Below are 24,474 nucleotides of genomic sequence, written 5' to 3'. Positions count from 1 at the left end.
CCTGAATTACAGCTGCCTTACATCACACAAAGGTTGTTACCTGCACTGGCACAATGCAGGCTTTACTTGTGTGGTAATAAATTAAGTGTTATCAAAAGAATTTTTGCTAGCAGCAATCATTTCAGGACAATTTGGTCATTTCATCATGTACTGGAATATTTATGTGTGTGCGGCCCCACAACCCGACCACAGATAAGTGGATGAAGAAGGATGTGTGTACGGGTGCGTTAAACAATAAACACATCAATAAGTCATGCAGACATTAAATTGTAAAGCTTTCGTTTCAGCAACCTTACCCTTAGTAGCTCCTGCAGCTCCAAGGTGGTAAATGGCCCCTAAGACAAGCCAGAAGGCCTTTTGCTCGTCCCCACTGATACCCAGAACTTTCATGGCTGCTTGCAGCTTCGAAAACTGCTGGGAGGCGCGCTGCTTATCTTCAGTCTGATAGACAGCGCATATGTGATATTAAAATTCATCAAACGATCAATGATGAGATGTCTTAACATAACAACATGAGCACAGTTTGTGGGAGGTTGGCTGACCTTTCAAATTAAAAAAGTAAAAGTAAAACTCAACTATTTAAAATACAATTTTCCACCCATTCTCATTTATAATGTTCATTACAAGATGCAATCAATGTCACAGTTTGTTGTTCTGATGCTATGGCCTCTGGCAGATGTTAAAACAGTATAAGGCAGATTTCTTCATGCATCTAAACTAATCAAGGCTGCCTGATCAAAATGATCATGCCTATCAGTCGAACAAGGACTGTAATCAATATGCACACAACAGCTGGACAAACAACACAAAATTTATCTCTATCAAGGCATGGTTGGACATTCAGATAAAATAAAAAAAAACGTAGCATTTACCTTCGTCAGAGGCGTGATTCCAAATGCATTGTTTTCAGCAAAGTGGTTGAGGTGCAACTCAGTTCTGTCAAAATGAGGACAGGAAAGAGACAAAGACATTGGCATCTCTATGTCTGTTTTTTGCCTACATCATTAGAAGTTATACACAGTGACAACATTCTCTAAAAGCCTGAATGTATCATGCTATGTTCATGTCAGTATATCAATCCAGAACAGAACTGAGGTTGGGCGTTTAAGGCCAACAGCATGAATCCTTACCTTAGAGAGCCGTCGACTCCTGACATCAGATAGTAAAAGACATTAAAAGTGGATTCTCCCTGTGGTCTTCGTACCACCCTCGTCTTTTCCAGGAGCATGGTCTGCAAGGCCGCATCAGATCGAGATATAAACGTGTAAGTAACATTCTTTATTAAAAGCATAATAACAAAGGCTGCTGGTTTACCTACACATTCTTTCTCATATAGAAATATGCCAGTGTTTATTTGTACCTGGATAGAGGCTGAAGTCACCAGACCCGCTTGATCAAAGTCCAAGGAAACAATATGGGAGAAACGGCTCGCATTTCCATTCATGCAAGTAGAGGCATTTCCAAATGCCTCCAAAACTGTGTAGGCTGCCTGCCATTTCTCCGCTGAAGAGAACAAAGACATGCCAATCATTTGGAGAAACTTACAATAATTTACTCTCATTTTTAATTATTCTCAGTTTGGGTTTGGAACCTTTCCAACCTACTGGAGAATGTTTTGTTGGTGCTGCCAGCAATGGTAACCAGATATTGGATGATGTGCTGACAGTTGGTGGTTTTGCCGCTACCACTCTTGCCTAGCAAGACAATAGACTGATCCTGGCGCGTTGTGAGGAGGTTCCTATAGGCAGCCTGTGCCATGCTGTAAATATGGGGGGCAGCATCCTCCCTTCTGCAGCCTTTGAACATTTGCATCACCTGTATGACAAAAGAAAACAGGAAAGGAAAGGAGAAAAGGGAAAGAGGACAACACAGTCGCTGCAGACATCATTTACTTTCTTATTGAGTCTTTCTTCACTCTGATTACAGGCTCATTTTCTGTTCAAAATGTGTCATTGGATTTGCAGGCAGCAGCGCACCTTCTCAGAGTACATTGAGGGGGCACTAATGGGGTTAATGACCACCATGTTCAGCCCAGCATGGGTGTGCACCAGGTTACCACCATACCGCTGACGCAGTGAGTGCATCACACTTGACTCGTTCAAATACTGCAGAGAGGCCAGGTCCTCCACTCGGTCAAACATCGGAGGGTTTGCCTAAAGTTGAAAGTCAGAGGCTACTCACAAACTCAGACAACGACATTCATAATTGATGATGTTCAGAGTTGGCCCAAGGATTAAATACCTTCTCAACATCATCCTCGTCCACGTCCAATAAAGATCCATCCTTCTCCAGGCGGATTTTCACTTTCCCCTCTGGCAGACTGCCTGGCTCTGTCTTCAGGAGAGTCGCTGCATTGCCACAAAGTGTCGAGTTAATTTATCATGACATATAATCTCACTCTGAGTGCAGATGCTTCATCTTATCCTCCATGTCTGATAATGTCTGGCAGCTGTGTCCATTTTTCTAACGTCTAAGCTTTATTAAAACTAAATAAGCATTCAATGTTGAAAACATGGTTAATATGATTACGCACAGCCTGAGGTAAAATGGACGAGACTATTTAGGAGTCCTCTTTTAGCATCACCATTTTGAAGTCTTTCTCCACCCTTCAAACATCTAACTCTGTAGTTTTGCCATCAAACAACACACAGAAACAAGTAAACGAGCACTGACAAGACTGAGATGAGAAATAGGTTAAAATACTTATGAAGTGCAGCAGAGAAGTTTTTACTAACCCAAGGAGAATCCATCTTTGTGGACAAGCCATACTTTTTTTGTGTTATACCAGGCTCTCTCTGCTGTTATCTCCTCCTCGGTCTTGCCCTGTTAAGAGCAAGTTAACGATCGATATTAAATTTTAAAAAAGGTATGAATAATTATTGAACTTCAAATCAAAAGAGAGAGAAAAAAAAAACAACTTACAACAGACTTTCACTTCAGATTCGACAAATGAGATTTTCACAAGCACTGAACATGCAGGTCACATTCACACGAGGCTTCTTTCAAAGTGAAAAACATGTCCAATTTTTTATGGGCTTTTTCAATTTCATATTTCATGTCCAAGCACTAGAGTCCCCACATTTCTTCTTTTAATGCACATTACAAAGCTCCAGAGCGGTGACTGAATTGTGGGAATGTGAAATGTGCTCACTGAAAAGAAACAAGTTGGAGGGATGGGTTCATCACAAACAAGCACATCACATCCCATGTAAAACACACACAAACACACACACACACACACACACACACCAAGCTACTTTTGAATATAGCATAATCAAATGTGAATAACTGGACCACAGCTGCATTGTTATATTTCCCCCTGTGTTTGAGATGCAGGGACAGCAAGCAGTTAACTACTGAGTTCAGACCAGAGGAAGTTCTTCTCTTATCAACTTCAACAAGTAGAGCCACAGGGAAGTCTTGGTGGTGGGACTGCTGCACTGAGACCGTGCTACCACACCCTTCACTAGTCTAACGCTAATGAAAGCCCATATCACTCCAAACCAGGAGAGGGATAAAACTACACTGAGTTGTATCCATGGCCAAACCTTAGCTGCAGCTGAGTGAGCTGCCTGAAGGATGGCCACAGGGTCTTCAACAGGCTTGGACTGGAGAAGGAAAGAAGAAGAAGTAGTCAGCTGAGATTTCAGCAGCCTTTTAGTGATAGGATACAACTGCATCCTCCGTGCATATTATCGAGATAGTGAGAACATTTCATGGTAATCACACCAATTACTACGAGTGAAAAACATAGCGCAAAACTCTACAACAAGACCATCAACGGTCATATCACGCCCAAAATAAGCCGAGCAACGATAGCAAAATTAGTGAGCCGTTCAAGAAATTCACCGCAAAAGAATTAGGATACTAATGCGTTGATGAGTAGGGATTACAAGGTGCGTTGAAATACTGTGTGTTGGTCTGTGGGAACAAAATTCATGTTCTGCCCAATTAACAGTCACAGTTAACAAGATCAGTAGCACAGCGTAAGGTATAAAAGCCAGGCACTGTGCAGCCAAGTGTGGGATAGTGTGAGGTAACACAATGTCTATTATAATGAATCTAGCTATAGAGTTTGTGCATTGTGCTGCATTATTAGAGATATGATGCAATATAATGTGCAGCACAGCACATTCAGGAATTCATGGAGTTTAATCACATCTTGGACATCCATTTCAAAAGGTTTGAGAAATTGGCACATTAATACTGCAAATGCTATATGTTGAGTGCAAAAGCAGAAAGAGCATTGTGTGTGCAAACTGATTTTACCATTGATCCCGAGCTTCCTGTTTTAACTTCGGTGACCATTTGTTTAAATGGTTTTACATTAATATTCCAGGCCCTCATGCAAACCATGAATTGAGAAAACCAGAGCCAAAGACAAGCAGACAAAGTACAGACAGAGTAGGATTAGAATGGAGGGGGTGGATTTAGGGGTCGACAGAAGAGAACAAGCAAAGATTCAGCTTCCAACAGGTGAGGGAGTGCAGCGACCTCACGGTTGAGCAGCCTGTACCTGAGAGGATTTGTGACCTCTGGCACGCTAGCCATGCAAACAGCAAAGAGGACAGCAGCAAGTCAGGATCCAATGACCCACGGAGAGGCAAAAGTAGAGACATGGAACATCATTTCAGACAAGGACAAGAAAACACAGTAAACAGACACTGCTGTAAAATCCAATACTGCCAAAATAATCACAGAATTCCTTTATTGGGTCAAAAGAAGCAACTACTGTATGACAGAAGTTGCTTCTTTTGACCTAATAAAAGTAAAGCAATTAATACTGGAGACTGAAAGAGAGGAAGACAACAAGCAAGAGGAGCAAATTTTATCTTTATCAAAGATGAAAAAGTCAGTTTATGTATTCCGCTGTCTTTTCTGAAACAAAAACACGTTACCCATGAATCACCATTGCATACCATTTATCAGCACATATATTTTTATAGTCCGAGATTAGAGATGACGATCAGTTTTCACCAATGGAGAGATAGTTTTCTCATCAGTTAATTTATTCACACTATGTTTACACAAGTGCAGCTCATATTTCCCAAATGTTCTTTATTTTCCCCTGAGGTCATCTCCATTACTTGTGAGTCAAAGAAATGATCTCTGTGGTCTCAAAGTTTCAGATTTCACAGCAAGTAGCTAACAATGCAGGGGACGCCTGTAACTGGAAACCTATTGGTAGCGGCGACGCAGGGGACAGCCCGACAAAGACTTTGGTATTATTGGACACATTTCCTCTATCTGGGGATCCAAGAGCTTGACTCAGACAGAGGTCAGGGGCTCAGTAACGCATGGAAGGTGCAAAGCAAACAAACTGAACGGGGGGAAAACAATGTTACATGGTTGCCATTGACAGAGAAGATCCTCTTCACACGCTTGTGATCTTCCTCAGAGGGGATCAGCTCTGGGACCTACAGTTGAATAGCAGGACCAGCAATTTCAAATAGGAATCCAGAAAGTAGACTCATTGATCTACAGCTCACTGCTATGATTGTGCACTTCAGACAAACTGAAAAATTGAACATGCAATGTGTAACAACAACAAATAAATCTGATGAATGTGAGAAAGACACAGTTAGGAGATGGACACACCTGTTCCTTTGGTGTGAACTGGGCCTGGGGCAGAGACACAGGGGACGGTTTACCATTCGGAGTCACAAGGGGACAAGATGTCTCTTTAACCTTTACACACAATGTATGCCAATATTCACAAACGCACAAACATACATGCACACAGAGATGGAATTAACACGGGAAGATGATGATGAGCATGAAATAAATTTTTGACACATCCAAAAATAAAACCAACCTATGGTGGATATGCGTTACGATTAATTTTCGTGGAAATGAAATCAGGAATTGAATTATGGACCATTATTGGTTTGATTCACTTTCATACAATATAATTCCACAAAATTCAACAAAGCAAATGCACAAAAACACTGCCACAAATGAGCACCATTCATTTGTTGCACAGTCTGTGTGTAGTGTGTTATGGAGTTCCTGCTAGAGCTGAAAAGTCAAATAACAATGACAGCACAGACCTCCAAGATTGCTATGTCACACATAAATGTACAGCAGGCCCAGGCTTTCAAGCTGACACATCTTGATCTCACTCTTTACATCTGGAGCGTGAATCTCAGCACATATCTCTAAAATTAATTCCCTTGCTCTATTTCCAAATACCAAATTGTTCAGCAGGTCCCATAGACCATTATTGACAACAATTTCAGATGGCTACTCAGAATGCCAAATAAGCTGAGTAAAGGACAGGACGTCATCTTGTACACGGTACAAATTTGAAAGTACAAATAAATAGTTAGTAATACTAAGTAATAAACAGTTGAATATGATTAATTTAATCAAGCTGCATTTGGCGTTGCATGACAAACTGCGTTGTTGGTTTTCTGAGCAACTGTTATTATGAAAGGGATGATTCACTGATAACAACTAATGATATCCCCAGTCTATAAAACATGAATTCATATCCCAATTCCTTTCTTAAAAGACATCCCCAAAGATTCTTAAAGTCATTGTCTCAGTGGTCTACACTACAGCAGACAGAGCACAGCTTCAAGGCTCTGTCTGCAGAAAGTGACAGTAATGAGTCCCAGCTCGGTGCTCATTGACAACTTCAACTGACCAGACTACCAGAGTGTAGCCTATGAGCATGCCCTTATACCCACTGATGAAACCTGATCATGAGCTAGTACACGTACCCTGCTTCACTTCACTTATTCTGACTGGCTTCATTATACCAAAACTTGTTTTTGTCAGAGGTTGATAGCAATTTGAATTTAGGACAAAATGAAACAGTGAAATTGTTTCCTTAACAAAGGCTGTGCCTAATTATGATAAAATACCAGTTCAAGTAAACAGGCAATGTTTGTGCGCGTGTTGTCATTCAGGCTAAATATCATGGATGTGAATAGGAATATCTGTTGTTGTCACAAAAATCTCCACCCCAAGGTTTAGTAGCGAGCATGCACTTCTTTCATGCAGTACCTCCGGTTTCTTTACAGGAACTGTACGAGGCTTTGGGATGAACCCGGCAGGAGGAGCAAGGGGGTCGGTCTTTGGGATGGGGATGAATCCTGGAGGTCTTGCAAGGGGATTCTGTTTTGGTGGCACCGGGCTGGATTTTCTGGCAGGAATGAAACCAGGTGGAGGAGTCAAGAGATTGTGTCTGGAGACAGGGATGAATCCTGCTGGTGGGGCCAAAGGGTCAGGTTTAGGTGGAGGGATGAATCCAGCTGGTCGGGTAAGGGGGTTAGACTCTGAAGTTGTGGACACAGATGTGGATGCAGCCTCATCTGTTTTTTCCACTGTGGGTTTCTCCTCCACTTCCTCTTCTTTTCCTTTCTCCTCCTCCTGCTGCTTCACTTCTTCTGTCAGGTCCTCTTTGCGATCCTGATTACGGGTGCGAGGCCGGTGCTCCTTGGTTCGACTTCTGCCCATTAGGCTGGTCAGGCCCATGGAAATATCATCCTTATCCTCCGCAGCAGCCGTTGTGGGTCTGGGTACAGCCTCAGGGAGAGCTGGCTGGTTCTGCTCTTCCGTCCCAGCAGGAACCACACGTCTAACAACTCTTCTTACAACCCTCATCACCCTTTTACCAGCAAAACTCTGCTCATCACTTGGTGTGTCCATGGTAACGTGACTATTGGACACTTCAGTCGCCGCTGCCGTTGACTGTGGATCACTTTTCGTGTCTAGCCCAGGTTTAGAGACTGCCTCAGACTGACTATCAACATCAGACTAGATACAAACAAAGCGAGACAAGAGTGAAGATTATTCCCAGCATTGATACAGATTAACTGTCAAAGATTTCAACAGCAGTTTCTGGGCTCAGAAACTCTGTATAGAGGATTATTCAAAAATGGCTTGGTATCTTTGTATGCATTTCTTTTTCCTGTATCTTTAAACTCTCACTCAATTTCATCATTCAGTTATGCATCATTCATATTAGTGTCAAAAGCAGATCAGTGGTTTCAACATTTTCCTTATATTTCAGCACCGCAGTTTCTCACTAAATTGAGACTGGGGTGGATTGAGCTGAATTAGCTCAAAAATGAAAAAAGAGCCATGATTCTTATGCCCTGCCATTTAGAAAGTAACGGTACCTTGGGGCATCATTAGTAGTAGTTCTATGGAAAAATGTATTCATGAGGGACCCCTTCTCTTTTGGGGGGGGCTTGGATCACATTGCTGATCAACAGCTGGTGGCTGTACACCCTGACAAAGATGGTGAGATAGGAGGACTACTAGGAAGGAAACTTCTTTCTTTTTTTACTTATCCTGCAACCATTTGATTATGCACAGACGACATTTGTTCGACCCCAAGAATAAATCCAATGCACTCTGGATGTCAACTTGATATTTGTTTGCTAAAAACTCCACAGGCACCTTTAAGGCTGACAGTATATTATTTGTATATGTAATTCCCATCAGCCATGGTGCAGTAACCTAATGTAGCTGAGAGAAGGTCCTCATTATGAGGAGCCTAGTTTGTCTCTGCACACAAAAACAGTGTGTATCATACCAAACACATGCAGGTGAAGCAACACTTACATCTGGCTTGTTCTCAACTTTAGCCTACACAAGAAAAAGCAACATAAAAAAAAGAAAAGAAAATCAAACCACATATTCAGAGCTAAGCTTTCTTGTATCAAGATAAAGAACATTTCCAAAGGTATTAACTAGCAACAAGATGCAGGTGTACACTTTAAGTAAAAAAAAACAAAACAAATCCAAAAAGCAAGACTTCCCTTTTGCTCCCAGAATGAAAAGCGCGATTTGTATGCCATGATGACAGGCCAGAAGTCATGGGACAAGCTGAGTGGACGACCCCAAACGATGGTGTGAAGGATAAATATATGGATTGATTAAAGAAAGAAAGAAACAGACAGCCAAGAAGAGGAGGATGTACTGTGCAGAGCGATGAAGGGTGGGAATTTAGGGGTGAGCGGTGGAATACTGTGAACTTGTTTTCTGCCGACAATAGGTGGAAAACCAACAGGGCAGTGGGACCATGCAGCACTGAGAACAGAAAACATGAAGAAAATAATGAAATAGAGAGTATGCTTTCTTATCACAAAAAGAGACAAGTGGGAAAACACGAACACGCAGCTCCAACATGACCAACACTGCAAACCGGGCTAGAAGTCTTCACTCAGAGTGATAGCGCTTATTCATTACATGTGAACCTGATTCTCAAGTATTTACTGAAACTCTGAGTAAAAAACTTCCCTTTGCCTCAGTCAACACAAATTATAACATACAATGCTGGTGAGTTGAAAGAAAACATGACCCCTCACAACACTCGTCAGGATAAAGGAACATTAAATCCAGCAATGTAAGCAGTGGATGGAGAAAGGAAGCAAGCAGGCGCACTTGAGGTTTTCATGCTCGTCATCACTACACTCGACAACACACCAAACTTCTTTAAAATGCTTATCATGACTTTGCATTAGCAGTTGAAAGTGAAAATTGCCTTTTAAGTCATTTAGGAAAACAAGTTGAAGAGCAACATGTTTCACCAGCTCTGGTCCTGGTTTCATCAGTCAGAGAACACTCCTATAAATAGTTTGAGCAGCAAAGGAGGTCATTCCTAGGCGCCATAAGTGCCTAAATGAAACTGCTAAGCAAAGCATGTACACCATGAGCAGGTCGCATTGCTCAGCACACACACAGTCCACCAGAGGCCCGAGCCCATTACCTTTTCTCTAGCCCGGGTTAACCTTCCAATCTTCACTCTGTCACTGCCGCAGTGCAGTCAGGGCCAAGGCAAGGGTAGGGCCTGGGTCTGGAAAGACCATACACTCATTTGTCCTGACTGAGGGGGATAGCCACTTCAGGGGCGGGGTCACAGTCAGTGCCTCGTGGTTAAGCTGTGGTCTTGGGGGTAATGTGAGAGGAGGGGCTGGGCAGGGGAAAAAAAGAGGGGCAGCTGCTGATATACACAAGGGTTATAAATAGAATTTGCATAACCACATTGATTACCACTCATTTACTCTCATATTTTGGTGGCAGAGAACAAGGGAGCGAGTTTCCTTCATCAGGTAAGCTGTTTTTCAATTTAGATGATTTTTCTGACAGAGCGAAAGAAGACAATAAAAGTAGCATTAGAGATGAAACAACTCTGAACTCCTCAGTGCTAAGAGACAAATTTCAAAAGGAGTGAAAGCTCATTTCATCTTCTGTCCATTTCTTCCAATGAAAAATGTGTCTGAAAGTAGACAACTGCACATCAAACACGTTTAAGCGGAGCCTGTGAGGTGCAGCTTTGCTCTCTGCAGTTAATGCACAAATACAGACAGAACACATCCAAAAAATAGTCATGAAGAGCGTAGAAACATTGATCCAAGGCCACAATACATCTAGTATATTCATTGGAGCTCTGCACCTAACCAGGACTTTTAAACCACAAGAGGGAGGCATTGCACAATGCATTTCATTTGTCTTTCACAGAAGCGCCTGCTTGGACTCACAATTGACCTAAATTCAAGATATTGTATTGTTCTATGGCAACCACTTACAAGAATGCAGCACCAAACAGTGGATGCCAATATGCCAAGGAACCCTCACTTCATATCTGTGTGCAAAATAATAAAAAGGTAATAATAGTTTTTCCATAGTTAAAATAAAATGTTTCTTTATGCAGCTTAAAATGACAGTGATGTCAAAACTGCATTGTTGTAAAACCAGTTTGGTAGACACATGTAAGGGGGAGTTGCCTGGAGGAAAGTTTTCAGCTCATCAGCCCCAGGGAGTGGAGCAACACAAGGAAATTGTGAAACAGGCATGGCTGAGCAGGCATAAACTAATCTGATCGTCCTCATTAAGATCCATCAAATATATCATATCTATCAAATGACCAACTCAGAGTGTACAGTGGGTTAAAATTAATGTCTTTTGAACAGTTTCATCCAGCATGATCAGAACCAAATGCACCCTTAACATTTTATTTTATTGAGAAAGCACTAAAATAGAGCCTTTCCAAAAATAAAAAATCATTTTTAAAAATTCCAATACAAGGCATTTCTTCCTCATGTTCAAGCCAACAAGTCCACAAATGGGCTTTCAGCAAGATGTCGCCAAACACACAGCCTAGCTGGTCTATCTATCTATCATAGTGTGCTAATCCCCAGGGTCAATCACTGGGGCCATCATGTGGACCGTTTGTCTGCACATGGTTAACACAGACTAAAGATTAAGGACTATATACACCATAACCACTGCTAATACTGACCTAGTTAAATCTTCCATCAGATGAAATCTGTTTGAATCAAGCTGTAAATTGTTGTGTACTGTAAACAGCAGTTATATACCACATTACTGTAATGTATATTTTGATATAAACATTTTTTGCAGAACTTGCAGTTTTGATATAAACTGCAAGTTCTTTGTTCACCTCACTGTTATTTATCAGAGCTGTTGTTTCTGACAAAAAAAAGAGGTAGAACTGACCAGGATCAAACCTAAAAACTAAGAAGAGCAATGAAAAGCTAAAGACACCGACATATTTTTAAGTGTTACCTATGTCTTTTATTTGGTTAACTGTAATAGAAAAGTATTACATTTACTAAGAGAAGACAGCCATTTCAGATTGAGATCTGCATGTTGCCTGAGCCACAAAAAGAATTCTTTGACCAGCTTCCACGCTTTGGGAGCTCCGAACAGAAATGAATCATGGGATCGCACCACTGCCATCCTCTGAAAATTCCAGGATGTGACCCAGATAGTATTCAGTTATAGTAAATAGGCCCTGATAATCAGAACTTCTTTCTGAAAGTAGGCCATTCGAACAGGTTTTAGGGCCAGCGAATCAATCCCAGGTGTGAGCTCACCTGTAGTTTCTTTCATTAGATGGTAGCAGAAAATAAAGCTGGGAGTCATGTAACAAGACCTACGCACACAAGGGATGACTGGATTCATAGATTCAAAAGCCATCATGGTAAGTGTGTATATATGTTCATGTGAAACAAATCAAAGATCCATGAAACAAATAGTGATGCATGGTTAAAATATTCCTTCCTTGTGATTGGGGTAATGAGGGTGTGTCTGTGTGCTGTCGATTGATACCAGTGACACGTACAGGAATGAAAGTATGATTTTCAGTCCAGGTCAAACTGCTGTCACAGTAATCACTGTTCCTCATTTCAGTTGGAAGATGTTTAGGTCTGAAAGTGAGTATATGATAATAATATATTATAATATAATGGGGATTAATATAATATTGTATGTATAATTTATATGTCAAGAAATTTACAGGAGAAAAATTACCCCCCCCCCTCACACACACACTTCCTCCTTTTAGCTCACGCCCATACTAATGCTCTGTGAGAATGTGCCAAGACCACACTGGAAATGAGGATGATGTCATTTAAATGGATAACTTGATGGGGATAGATGTGTGTAGCATTAATTTCCTAATGATGACAGTGTGGCTGGTCAGCAGAGAGACAGGAAACACATGTGCTGAGAGTTAAGTGATGCAGGGGCATTAGCTGAAATTATTGGATAAATGACTTGGCAAAATCAATTCAGCCAAGGGTCAGACTGGCTTTCAGGCTGTGAACAAGGTTATGTTGCCAGCTCGGGTAACTGCCTATTTATAAAGTCCAAAATGTCAATGTTTGACCAAAAAAGGGCTAATATCAATGCAATGAGTTAAAGTCAACATGTTCACAAATCTGAAATATCTGGAACGATATCCAGCCAGTCAGGAGAATAGACTTGGTTATAACAAAGTGACATGTAATATCAATGAAGAAACAATTCAGTTGAAGGACATCAGCAAACCCCAGCATCACCACTCCCTTCCCCTCTAAAATGTCCAAAAAGCAGTAATAAGCAAAACTACTAACTTGTGTAGCAAACATCTGCTCAGACTTGTAGAGTACAGCACAATTTCTACATGTAAACTGAACAGATGTATTGGATGAGCGTTCATTTTGCAGAGTTTAGACATCCAGAGTTACATAAATGTCCTGTCAATGAGGCCTTCAAAGAAAAGAGTACAGTTGCTACGAGTCAAACATGTAGCAGCTTCACAGATGTTTCGGGGTTGGCCCTGAATATCTTGACTATGTGAATAGCATCATTAAATCTGATGACTGTTAAAAATTTGGGGCACAACGTAGAGGCCACGTCACTGAGAGGTGGGTCCTCATGAGAGGACACGGGTCTTCCAGTGCGGAAATAACCAAAAACATCCTTCAAAAAGTATTCAGAAATGGCTAAAGACAATGTGCCAGAGAGTCCTTAGTGGCCAGCAAATAGTACAGATCTGAATCCCATAAAAGACCTATAGAAAGATCTGAAAACAGCAGCCTGAAGGAGGCACTTCAAATCTGAAAGACCTGAAGTAGTTGGCAAAAGAAAAGCAGTCCAAATTTCTCGTAGAGAGGTGTGAGAAACCAATTCATGGTTTTAGGCAGCAATTCATTTCAGTTGACGGTGGCAAAAAAAATTTCCAGTCCATTTTTGGAATTTTGTATGGAATAAGATCATGTTCTTTTTCAGAAGGGATAAAAACAGAGCAAATAGCTGCTCTAGTTCCTTTAATGGGGACAGTAAGTGCCATCCAATGAACAAAAGCTCCAAATAATTTACATATGTACGGTACCAGTCAAAGGTTCATTCATTTGAATGGGAAAGTGAGTCCCAACTTTTCACTGGTGCTGTTTATGTCCCTGTATATCTGTGTGTGAACTTTGCATACATAGCAATTCATTTAGCCCAGAAAGCACATCTTTGAAAACATAAGGACAGCTATACAGCCTTGTGTACAAAGGGGAGGGGCCTACTAGAAAGTCTAAAGCAAGCCATCTGAGTGTCCTGTAACAAGAACCCATAAAAGACAAAACCAACGGACAGATGGAAGATGGTGTTAACTGATACCCATCGAAAAAAGGTAGTTGTTGTCCCCTAACACACTCTTTATTATTTTATTCTGACTGCACTCAGATGATCACTGGTTGCTTCACTACGGCATGCATAGAAACAGTACACAGTACACAGAGCACGCATTTTACTAGTAAAGAACTGGAAAAACTAGTTCATCAATCTCTAAAAGGAGCAGAAGCATTTATATACTGTTATTATTATTATTATTATTATTTGAACAAATCCAACTAGTAAGCTGTCTCCTGTTGCAACTGCTTCATATTTAAACACACAGTATTGACTTTCCCAGGATCTTATTTATCTTTTAGATAGATCAATTCTACCAACATGTTCTTGCATCACATATGGTTTCTAACAGAGTTCTCAATCTGAAGTCCAGCTCTTATTTTAACCACCTATAAATAGTGCTGTCAGTTCTAGGTCAGCCTCACATGCACATTTTCTGCTTTTTCCAAATGCCTTGCCTTTTGATGATCGTCCAGGTTGGTTTAATGTAGGACAAAGTAAGACATGGAGACTGCTCTAGGGTCACAAATGAACTGTGTCTCTGCCTGTATACGCATTAGTTCCCACAGGTCAGTCATTCAAAAGTATACCTACATGGATATAAGTGTTGGACACAAGGGGAGACAACGTGGCACAAAGAAAAACACACAGCACATAATTTGAGATACACCGATGGCCTGTTCTCAAAGTCATAACAATGCACAACAATTGTAAAGAATACTTGCTTCATTATCCTTTGTTTAGAAGCAGTCAGGGCCATTAAAAGCAGACAGGTGGGTGTTTTCTTAACTACAGTATTTCACAATTTCGACACACGGTTGGCAAAACAAGCAAGCCTCCTAATATTTTACTGGAAACACCAATGTTGTTAGCAGCTCTGTTAACACTGATGTCCCGTGTCAGGTTTCTCAACAAATATTGGCCAGTGCAAACAAATGTTTACATCTTATTTATGTACCACAACAAGTTGTATGTGGGGCCCATGACATGAGTCACACGCAAGCTATTCTGATTCTGATCCTTTTATTAAACATAAAATGTTTGCTCTGAAAATGCGCTGAAAGAATGATTACAATTCCATACATTGCACAAAAAATCTAAGTCTATTCTTCTGAGTCTATATGCATCAAAATGATTATACTAACCATAATTTAACTTGGGCTGAGTTTTCAATACACAAAAAAAAACTAACTGGATAATATTGTAGCATTTTTGTCACTTTCATGGTCCATTTTTGTATCTACAATTTTTTAAACTGGAATTGTGTGTGCGGTCACTCCTTAAAGTGTAACTAATATACTGATGCACTTATTATATTTTGTTCAGATTGAGTGCATAATAATCTTTATCTACACTGTGACAATGAATGAACGTAATGTGAAAACATTACTGATAGGCTATGAATAACAACACACTTGTCAGTTTATGTCACTAACTGTCCACACTCTCCTTTCACAAAATAAAACACTTGGAAAAGGTGTTTGTTGTGCTGGCTAATAGGGAGTTTGACTTGATGCTCCTACACTTCTTAAACATGGTTATCCAAGCAAAGAGAACTGCATGAGCAACTGGCCAAGTCTTGCACGAACATATGCTCAAGAGCTGTGGTGGCGTTGGGGCCATTGTTTCCTTCAGCATCCTATTGTTTATTGTCAAAGGACTGGGGGTAGTGAGGGTGGGGATTATATGCACTCCAGAACTACTCCTTTCTTTCAAAACGCGCACACACCGTACATACAAACACACATAAAATCACATTACCGATGTCAATACAATTCCACCCATGAAGCAGACATTTTTAATGCACAATATGTGAGAGCTGCACATTAAACAAAGAAATACCCAGATGATACCTAAAGAATATGGTCATTTTAAACCCGTGCCAGTTTCTCTTAAAAAAAAAAAAAAAAAAAAAAAAAAACAAATTTGGAGATTAATTTTCACAAATGTGAAATTGTCACTGGCAAGCAGCTGCATTTTTACACTCCTGTGTATGAAAAAAAGCAATTTAACTAAAGAAACTGAATGAGTAAAGGTGGAATTTGTGTATTCATGTTCACTCACTGGTCTGAAAATGATCAAGCAGTGCTACTTACATCAAAGGCTTCTTTGTTTAGGCCTTGAGTGGTCCTCAGCCAGCTGCGGTTCAACTCACTCAGCTCCAAAATCGGCTGGACCTTAAGTCGGACCGACTCTCCAGACTGACGAATCATCTCCACAATCTCATCCCTGCTCTTGTTCTCCACATTGATGCTGTTTATTTCCACCAGCCTGTCTCCTGGCACGAGGCCCAGAGCCCTGTCCTTGGTTCCAGCACCTGGTTCGGCAAAGTGCACCACACGTCGACTTGCTCCTCCATCAGGGTGCCTGTCTAACATGGTGCTCCTTCGCAAAGAGAAGCCAAAGTCCCCAGTGTTGCGGCGCTCTAGCTCAAGTTCTCTTGAATCTGGTATCGGCGGAGCAACAATAACAGGCAACTGTAGATCTGCACCGGGGAAGGTCTTCTGCACAATCTCTGGAATGTTAGGCACATCGTTGCCTTTTGGGTTGTGGTGAGACTTTAAAGAAGACATATTCTGGTTCTGCCTAGAAAGAATTGAAGCGTCGAGAACTTCTTTACTGTTCTGGGTAAAAGACACGTGCCTCTGGCCCACCGAATAATTCAACTTGGCTAATTCACCAAACTTAGCTGCTCTCTCCTTCACTGAGCTTCGATTATGTTCCAATTCACTTCCCTTTACATTGTCGCCAGAGGTAGCTGGATTTATTTGCTCCACATCCTGCGGTGCACTGTGAGGGTTAGGATTAGGGTGAGGTGGCTGAGCTTCCAGGTCTGTCAGAGAGAGCTCTGTATTGCTTACCACCTTAATGGGGATAGGACTAGAGATTTCCAACTTGCTCCGAGGGTCTCTCTTGGAACTTCCTCGATGAAGGTGGAAAAAACCTCTTCGTATGCTCATCTCTTCCAAACTCTTTAACTCTGCCTGGGACATACGTTCTTTCTTTTCCTTCTTGTCTCTCTTTTCCTTCTTGCCCAAGTCCTTCTCCTTCTCCTTCTCCTTGTCTTTTTTAATAAGGTGAAACATGCTTGTAGTTTTTTTCAGGCCTTCAACAGTTTGAACTGTTTAAAGTGGGAAAAGTTTGATATGAACGACTGTGGCTTCACAGCACCACAGAGGATGGACCATCTGTATTGACCAGTGATGTCCTCTGAAAGGCAAAAAAAAAAAAAAAAACTGAATATTAACAAAACTTATTTGTAGTCTAATAACGCTTTGCTCTGTTGTGTTCCTATAAAGCTCTGTAAATGGTGGGACTTTCCAACAGTGGAAACTAAACATTCTTTGGGACAGACTTGTAGCCCTGGACTTTTCTGCAGGTTAACAGAAAAAAAAGTGTCCTTCAACCACTGTCCCATGCAAAGTTACAGCCGAGTGCTCATCGGACAGTTGTTTAATGGTATATGCAGTGTTTTTATACATATTAGCTTTTATGGGCTATTCTAACAGTGCTGTTTCACTGTAACACTGGATTCAGATTCAATTAAATACTATTTTGCTCCAACATAAATTTTTCAGATAGCTTCAATGAGGGCTAAAGGCTAATATGCACATTGTCAAATGACCGAATACACACACAATTTAAAAAGAAGTGCTGAGAGCAGCAGCTCCGTGATCTGGATTCACAGCCAGTTGTCCACTTTGTTACTGCCCAGCTAAGGTCAAACCAGAGAGTCTGAGAGTCCACCGGGTGGATGACTAAAGGTATTTTCAGAATCCTCAAAGACTCTGTAAAAAAAAAAAAATGTTGTGGTTTTCTTTTTAGATAGATTTTTTTTTTTTTTATCTCTTCATGCCAACAGAAAATGTACAGCAGCGGTTTTAAAAGGCTTTGAAGGACAGATGTTCAGTATTTCCCACTGTTAACTAAATTTGCTTGTCTAAAAGTTAATTGGTATTTAATACTGTGCTGTGCTGAGCAATATATTGCTGCAATAGTGCAATAAATAGCAGAGACTTAAGGATTACAGTAGTTGTAATATTTACAGCTATGCAATGTGATTTTGGTTACAGTAAAGTTAACAGCATTTTAAAAAAATAGAGTTTGTAACAGTTTTTAAGGTTACAGTAATTAGATTTTTCATAGCTGTATTGTGATTTCTTTACTAATATAAAAAGTACTGTACCTGAATCACAGTAAACGTTCTGTGAAATATTCTTCTGTAATGTATCCAGCTGCCCCCAAGTATCTGTAAATGTCACAGGAACGTTTTTTTTTTTTTTTTTTACAGTGGATGCTTTGGGCTGCTCTGTCTGTAGTCTGATAGGCCCTCTCTACTCACTTTTTCATTTCTCTTGAATGTGTACAATTCTGATGATCACGTAAAGACGGTCCTTTCAGACCCTTGTAGTTTTGCTGAAGTCCCAGGCAGTCCTCCAGTAAATGCTATGGACTCTCCTGAGCCCTCTCTAACAACTCCATAGTCTCAGAGAGCCTTTCATTGTATGTGACCCTTTCGAGTTCCTCGCTGAGCTTTTCTTAGCAGAATGTCTTTCAGCTATTCTACCTCTTCCAGCAGCACTTCATTCAGCTTTGTATCTTTCTTCACTGCTCAGCATTTAAAAATCTAACCTTATGCAAATGATGTAACCCTACTGGAGAAATAACATAACCAGGCCTATGATTAGAGAATTGTGCTCTTAAATTATCTCATGTACGCTAAAAAATCCAGAGAAAAATTCTGCATAGAATTTAATCAATCTGGGCTCATTAATGCATCATTTCTGTATAATTTAATAGTGCTCTTTAAACAATAACTTATGTTTGAACTAAGAACTTTAGAATACAAAGTTTCATAGCTTGAGTTGTTATCACATTATAGATGACAACTGAACTACCATTCATATCTGCAAAACTCCTTGAATCCATACTGGTCACAGATGCATGTGCATATATGTCCTGCAAAGACATTTTATTAACTTTATAGAGCAACGCTGATGATACCGCAGGTGTCATCCAGCTCATAAACACTTTCACAGTTCTGTAGCGCTTCATAAATGTCCTTGCCAAACATCCAATCAATTGTATGCACCATGGCAGAAGCGTTTGCTGCTCTCCAGGAGAAGGCAAAAAACATATGATACAAAACAAATGTTATTCAGCGTTGGTGATTTTTTTTTTCCACCATGGACCATTTTCCACACTTCAATTAGCACTAATAAGGCAGAAATAGCTGTGATGGGTCAAAGCTCAGAGCTGGCTACATTTTAAATCTTACTATTTATGTACCAGCCAATATCAGGGTCTCCACTCAAGTGTTCACACACTACTTGCACTGTCATGTGACTGTGAGCGATTGATCACATCTTGGATTTGGCTCACAGTTATTCACCTGTTCAGCAACCTTTTTGATTTCTGACCCCTCATCACAATTTATGACCCGAGCTGTGATCATTTATCAGCGTTAATCTGACAATGTCACATAAGCCCATGGATCAGTCACAGAGAACACATTACTGCAGAAGCACTACTTCCACAACGTGAATCTGATAACGCTCCCATTCTACCACTGCCACTGAACTATTTACAGCTTGTTAAATACAGCAGAACCCTGCTCTGACTATTTATCCATCACATCAGTCTCTGCAGCTCATTAAGGTCAGGGTAATTGGATCAAGTAGTTTGTGGAAAAAAATAGGCATCAGTTTGTCATTTCACTCTCTCACAACAATCAGTAATCAGCATGTCAAATCCTCTGCTGCTCAGCTGAGTTTTCAGATAATTATGCTTGATTTCAGTCCGTATCTTTCAATGCTTTCTATATAGCTGACAAGTGATTAAAGATTAACTTAATGTGATAAGGTATATGGATTGTATTAACTGTATTATTCTTTGTACACTTGTATGTTATTGGTTTAAAATGATCTGATCTGGCCAGATCAAGGCCAAGGTTTGCAGCCAAATACTTAAGTCCATAATTACTGAAATGTAGATTTAACACACTGAGATGCACTAGCTACCTGTCTAAGGTGTATCCCACCTTCGCCCAATGTAAGCTGGGATTGGCTCCACACCCGGAAACGGATAAGCGGCGAATAAGGAATCTGTGAATTGAAAATATCTTATGTAACAGTGTCTTGCATGACACCGTGTCGTGATTAATCCTCTCCAATTTGCAATTTTCTCATCCTTTCAATCTGATATGTTTTCCATTCAAAACAAGTAACAATCCATCATTCGTGCTTGTTAAAATTTAATATAGCCTCAATTTCCTTTTGTGTACACTGACACGTTTAGGTGCCGCAAAACATTTAAAGTTGCGCTGCACAGTGACACTTCAACCTCACCTGCGTTGCTGTCAAAGGTTCAGTATCACCATTAAAATGACGCACAACTTCTCCACATTTGTGCATGAGATTCTCCACCTGAACCTGAGTGTCCATCACACGAACAAGCAGCACACAGCCCTGCTTTGTTTCGGTGATCAGTAAATTCCCACCTAATCCACCCGTGATCACATGCCCTGATGCCAGGGAAACTGGGAAATAGCTCAAAGCCATTTACTTTCACTTTACATTATGTACATGTTCTGGTGATAACTTTTATTAGGAGTCTCGTCGTTGTTTGCAGGAGATGAGAAAGCAGCCGTGTTTGTTGGCGTCAGTGAGATTACTTCACACATGGCATAGCTGGGTTGTCGCTGCTTGGCCGTAATGCTCTCCCTTTAAGCTGCTTTGCCCTCATTCTCTATCACCGGCGGCCTTTGGGAGCACTTTGAGCACACAGTGTGAAAATGTCATCCCTGAAAAATAATAATAATAATAATAACAGTCAATGCTGTTGAATGAAGAGACGGCGACCTACCTGTGACTGCCCGACAGTGACAGCGTTGTTGCCTTACTAGAAGTTTTCAGCATTTTCCTCCTTGGAATTGACAGTAGGTGCAAGGAAATGCACTTGTGAGGCATTCAAATGCTTGCTTCAAGGTCCGACTTGTGGATATCTCACCATAGTCGGTTATTTTGAGCCGTGAACATACAATTGACCTCTCCTTGTGTTATTTTTTTTTTTATTGAAAAAAAAAGAGTCCAACACTTAGACTGAAGCAGAATAAAATATGGACAGCTTTAACAATAATACATACGGCTATAATACACCATATGTATTAATTCATATGTATGATAAAGTGAGTAGAGAGCGTGTAACTCGGGTTTAAAGAGATTCTTTGACTGCAAAAAATTCTATTCAATATTCAAAAGTAAAATTTCATTCATTCATTTTTCATTTGTGGACATATGTATTTGTACAACGCTTAATTTGCTTTCTGCTGTGGAAAAAATTCCAACAGTATTTGAAAGCAGCCTAGTTGTTAAGTGGACAGCAGTGACCCCTCCTGGTATATTTACTGACTTGAACCAGAACACACCAGTCGGTTATTCTAAAACTGTCCACTTTTGTTTGCTCGGTTTTTGTTTTTTGTTTTTGTTGTTTGTCTGTTTGTTTTTTGTTTTTTGCTTTTTGTTTTGTTTTTTTGTCTTTTATTTTATTTATTTATTTTTTTGTTGTTGTTCTTTTGTTGGGGGTGGGGGTTGTTTATTTGTTTGTTTGCTTTTTGTTTAGGTCCTTTGTTTTTCATTTTTGTTTTTTGTTTGTTCCTTTTAAGATGTGAATTCTGCATTAGTTGTTACCTGTTAGCCTAGTGATGAACCATATGCATGTTGAGTGTAAGCAGGCTATATTATGAGATAAAATTGCCATATAGGGTTATAAGACAATACATCTGGCCCCGGCAAAGCATATTAAGCCTTCTGTCGGAATACGGCACAGACTGTATAAATTGCACTCCACTGACTTTTGAATTTCTTGGTTTCTGGTTTCTTGTAGCACTATAAAGGACAAATAAAAATGAGAATCACTCATTGAAACCACATCACTGTGCAGGACTAACTAAAGTATGAGGTTTCGAGTATTTGAACGCATCACCTGCCTGCTTGCAAAGGACATGACTAAATGTTCTCCAGTAATTCTTATGCAAGTAAAGGAGTACATGAGCATGAATGAATAACAGCAAACACTGAACAATAATTTGACTATATATTTACACAAACTAATTTCATAAAATGGGGCACTGTATTTGTACATTAGTGTTTCCTGTGAAGAACCAAGAATGTTAAACTAACTGGATCATTTCAAAGTCACTCATATTTGAAATCTTCTGTGGCAAGAAAAAAATCAAAACAAAAACACAGAGTCTCTTATAATTCCACCCTGAAATTGTTTGACCGATCACTTAAAGTGAAAAGATTCCAATTCACACAAGTGCAGTAAAAGATGGAAATTATATATTGATTAACACACAATAAAACTAGGATTTCACAACCACGACTTTTTGCCTCTTCCTATTTTTGTCTTATTATGCAGTTTAGATTTGTTGCGTTCCTTTTCGTCTGGATTTCTCTTCGATGTGCACTCCAGTGTAGAGTCTGTCTCGAAGGAGATGGCTGGGGCCTGGTTTGGGACTGCACTGCTCTTGTCCGAGGTCATGGTAGAGGTGGTCTGCAGGACAACCCTGCCGTGTAAAGAGTGCTTAAGCTCAAGCAACAGTGGGTTGTTGTCATTACATAATTCCACCTGCATGGGATCCCAATTCAAGTTACAGCAGGTGCAGCACGCAGAGAACAGTACTCTGAAAATATAAATCCAGCCGAGATAATGCAGCTCCACAATGTTCAACATGAAGCAACCTAGACTGACACTGAACATGAAGTTGAGAAAGATGGTCTTTTCTGTAGCTCGAGACACAAAGCAATCAGTCCGGCTTGGACAGGGGTAAGTTTCACAGCGGAAAAGATGTGGGACTTCAAATCCAAATAGGTAATACTGTCCAATGAGGAAGATCATTTCCATAATAGAGCGCAGCAAAACATGTATAATGTAGATAAGAAGTACTTGGCTAGAGAGCTGGGTTGGGTCCTTTCCCACTTCCATTATTTCCTCTTCCAGTTGGCTCTTCTCCTCATATTCACCTTCTTGTGAGCTCCAGTCTTCGTTGTTATCAGTTGTTCTGGGAGGACTGTCTGAATTTTCATCACCCTCTGTATGTTTCTGCCTTTCGAGTGCAGGTGAGGACCTGGGTACCAGTTCAATCTTCCTGACATCTACTTTTTCATTCTTTGTAATTTTTTGCAAGACATAGACGACATAGAAAATAGAAGGTGTGGATACAAGAACAATCTGAAAGACCCAAAACCGCAAGTGTGAGACAGGAGCAAACGTGTCATAGCATACATTATTGCATCCAGGCTGTAGGGTGTTGCAGGTAAACTTGGACTGCTCATCACTGTAGACAGCATCCCCCACCAGAGCCACAAGCAAGATGCGGAAGATGAGCAGCATTGTCAGCCATATCTTACCAATCACTGTGGAATGGTTCTGAACCTCTGTTAGGAAGCGGCCAAGAATGGACCAGTCTCCCATTTCTATGAAAACATAATGCAAAAACACAATTTACAGTAGCCAAGCACAATGTTTTTATCTAGAACTGAATTATCAAGGTTAAGGTTTCCTCAAAAGAAAAATGCCCTGAATATGACCCACAAAACTGCTGAATGAAAACACATTTATCAGCACAAGTATATACTTTTAAATATTATCTACGCTTGAATATTGGGCTACAAATTCCTTGTAACTATAGAGAAGTATAAAAATGTGCTTCATCTTCTCTTGTTTGTCCAACATGGCATCAATGTTAGGGCAAGTTAATTTTATATATGGATTTCTCAGGAGGATCAATTGCTGTATGGTAACCAAGTGTTTCATCGTATCATTTCAGTCGAGAAACATCCCTTTGCTAAATTCACTGAGACACATTTAAATGTTCCTTTATATTAATAATTAATTCTCAAACTAACAAATTCACCTCCTAATTCATTTATTCATTTTGAAACTACTCTTATAAGTAGCCAAAAACATAATCTTGGCTTGGTGAAGCTTACCTTTGGAGAATCTACGTCTTCCTTATCCAAAGCTTGAAAAATATCAGGGGAAGCAATCTGCATAACTGTACTTTCAAGTGAGGCCTGTTGTTGGATGTTATTGTATCTTTTGAGCTGGATGAGAGCAGAATGGGCTGACCCTACATATTCCCCTAACTCTAACTGAAAACGTTCATTGCACTGTATGTGAATAAAGGCTTTCAACGTACAGTGGGACAAAGATTGAAATGTACAATGGGGGCACCTTCACTGAACAGCCGTTGACAAACAAGCAGAGAGTTCAAAGAAGCTACTGGAAAGAGGGTACCATAACACTCCCTCATGCATGGATCTGTGTCCAGCTTAATTTTTAGAGCTGAAATACAATACAAGCCGCAGTTTCGTACATCCGAATGCATTAGGCCTAATGGAGACACTTATATGATCTTCAAAATGTAGTATGAAGAATCCCCACAAATTTCTTCTTATATTTTTTTTCCATTCTAGGTTAAGGGAACTGACTATACCTTTCGTCAGTATCTCCGAAAAATGGGATAAAAAAATTCAGGTGTTTTAT

At 40.2% G+C, this 24,474-nt stretch overlaps 2 protein-coding genes across 9 annotated transcripts in view; both read right to left on the bottom strand.

Annotated features, from left to right (window-relative positions):
* Positions 1–20,870, bottom strand: part of LOC115053840 (unconventional myosin-XVIIIa-like) — a 60,349-nt gene extending 39,479 nt beyond the window's left edge. For 2 of the 8 annotated variants that reach the window (XM_029518677.1, XM_029518676.1), the window contains exons 1-9: positions 16,020–17,009; positions 2,736–2,823; positions 2,242–2,348; positions 1,977–2,153; positions 1,605–1,815; positions 1,361–1,503; positions 1,131–1,231; positions 873–936; positions 297–441 (exon numbers count right to left, since the gene is read on the bottom strand). In XM_029518677.1, coding sequence (XP_029374537.1) covers positions 297–441; positions 873–936; positions 1,131–1,231; positions 1,361–1,503; positions 1,605–1,815; positions 1,977–2,153; positions 2,242–2,348; positions 2,736–2,823; positions 16,020–17,009 — 2,026 coding nt within the window. Of the gene's footprint in view, positions 1–296; positions 442–872; positions 937–1,130; positions 1,232–1,360; positions 1,504–1,604; positions 1,816–1,976; positions 2,154–2,241; positions 2,349–2,735; positions 2,824–3,548; positions 3,609–7,011; positions 7,765–8,577; positions 8,602–9,724; positions 9,839–16,019; positions 17,134–17,561; positions 17,706–18,109; positions 18,173–19,943; positions 19,961–20,270; positions 20,365–20,787 lie in introns of those variants that run through there. The other 6 variants (XM_029518670.1, XM_029518672.1, XM_029518671.1 and 3 more) reach the window with 6 other exon arrangements.
* Positions 20,871–22,296: 1,426 nt separating this feature from the next.
* On the bottom strand, positions 22,297–23,400 carry LOC115054630 (gap junction delta-2 protein-like). Its single transcript, XM_029519926.1, has one exon. The coding sequence runs from the start codon at positions 23,398–23,400 to the stop codon at positions 22,297–22,299; it is 1,104 nt and encodes a 367-aa protein (XP_029375786.1).
* Positions 23,401–24,474: the final 1,074 nt, after the last annotated feature.

The sequence above is a fragment of the Echeneis naucrates genome, chromosome 14 (assembly GCF_900963305.1).
Source record: "Echeneis naucrates chromosome 14, fEcheNa1.1, whole genome shotgun sequence".
Classification (NCBI taxonomy): Eukaryota; Metazoa; Chordata; class Actinopteri; order Carangiformes; family Echeneidae; genus Echeneis; species Echeneis naucrates.
The sequence above is the reverse complement of the archived record's forward strand: the minus strand, read 5'-3'. Positions and strand labels throughout refer to the sequence as shown.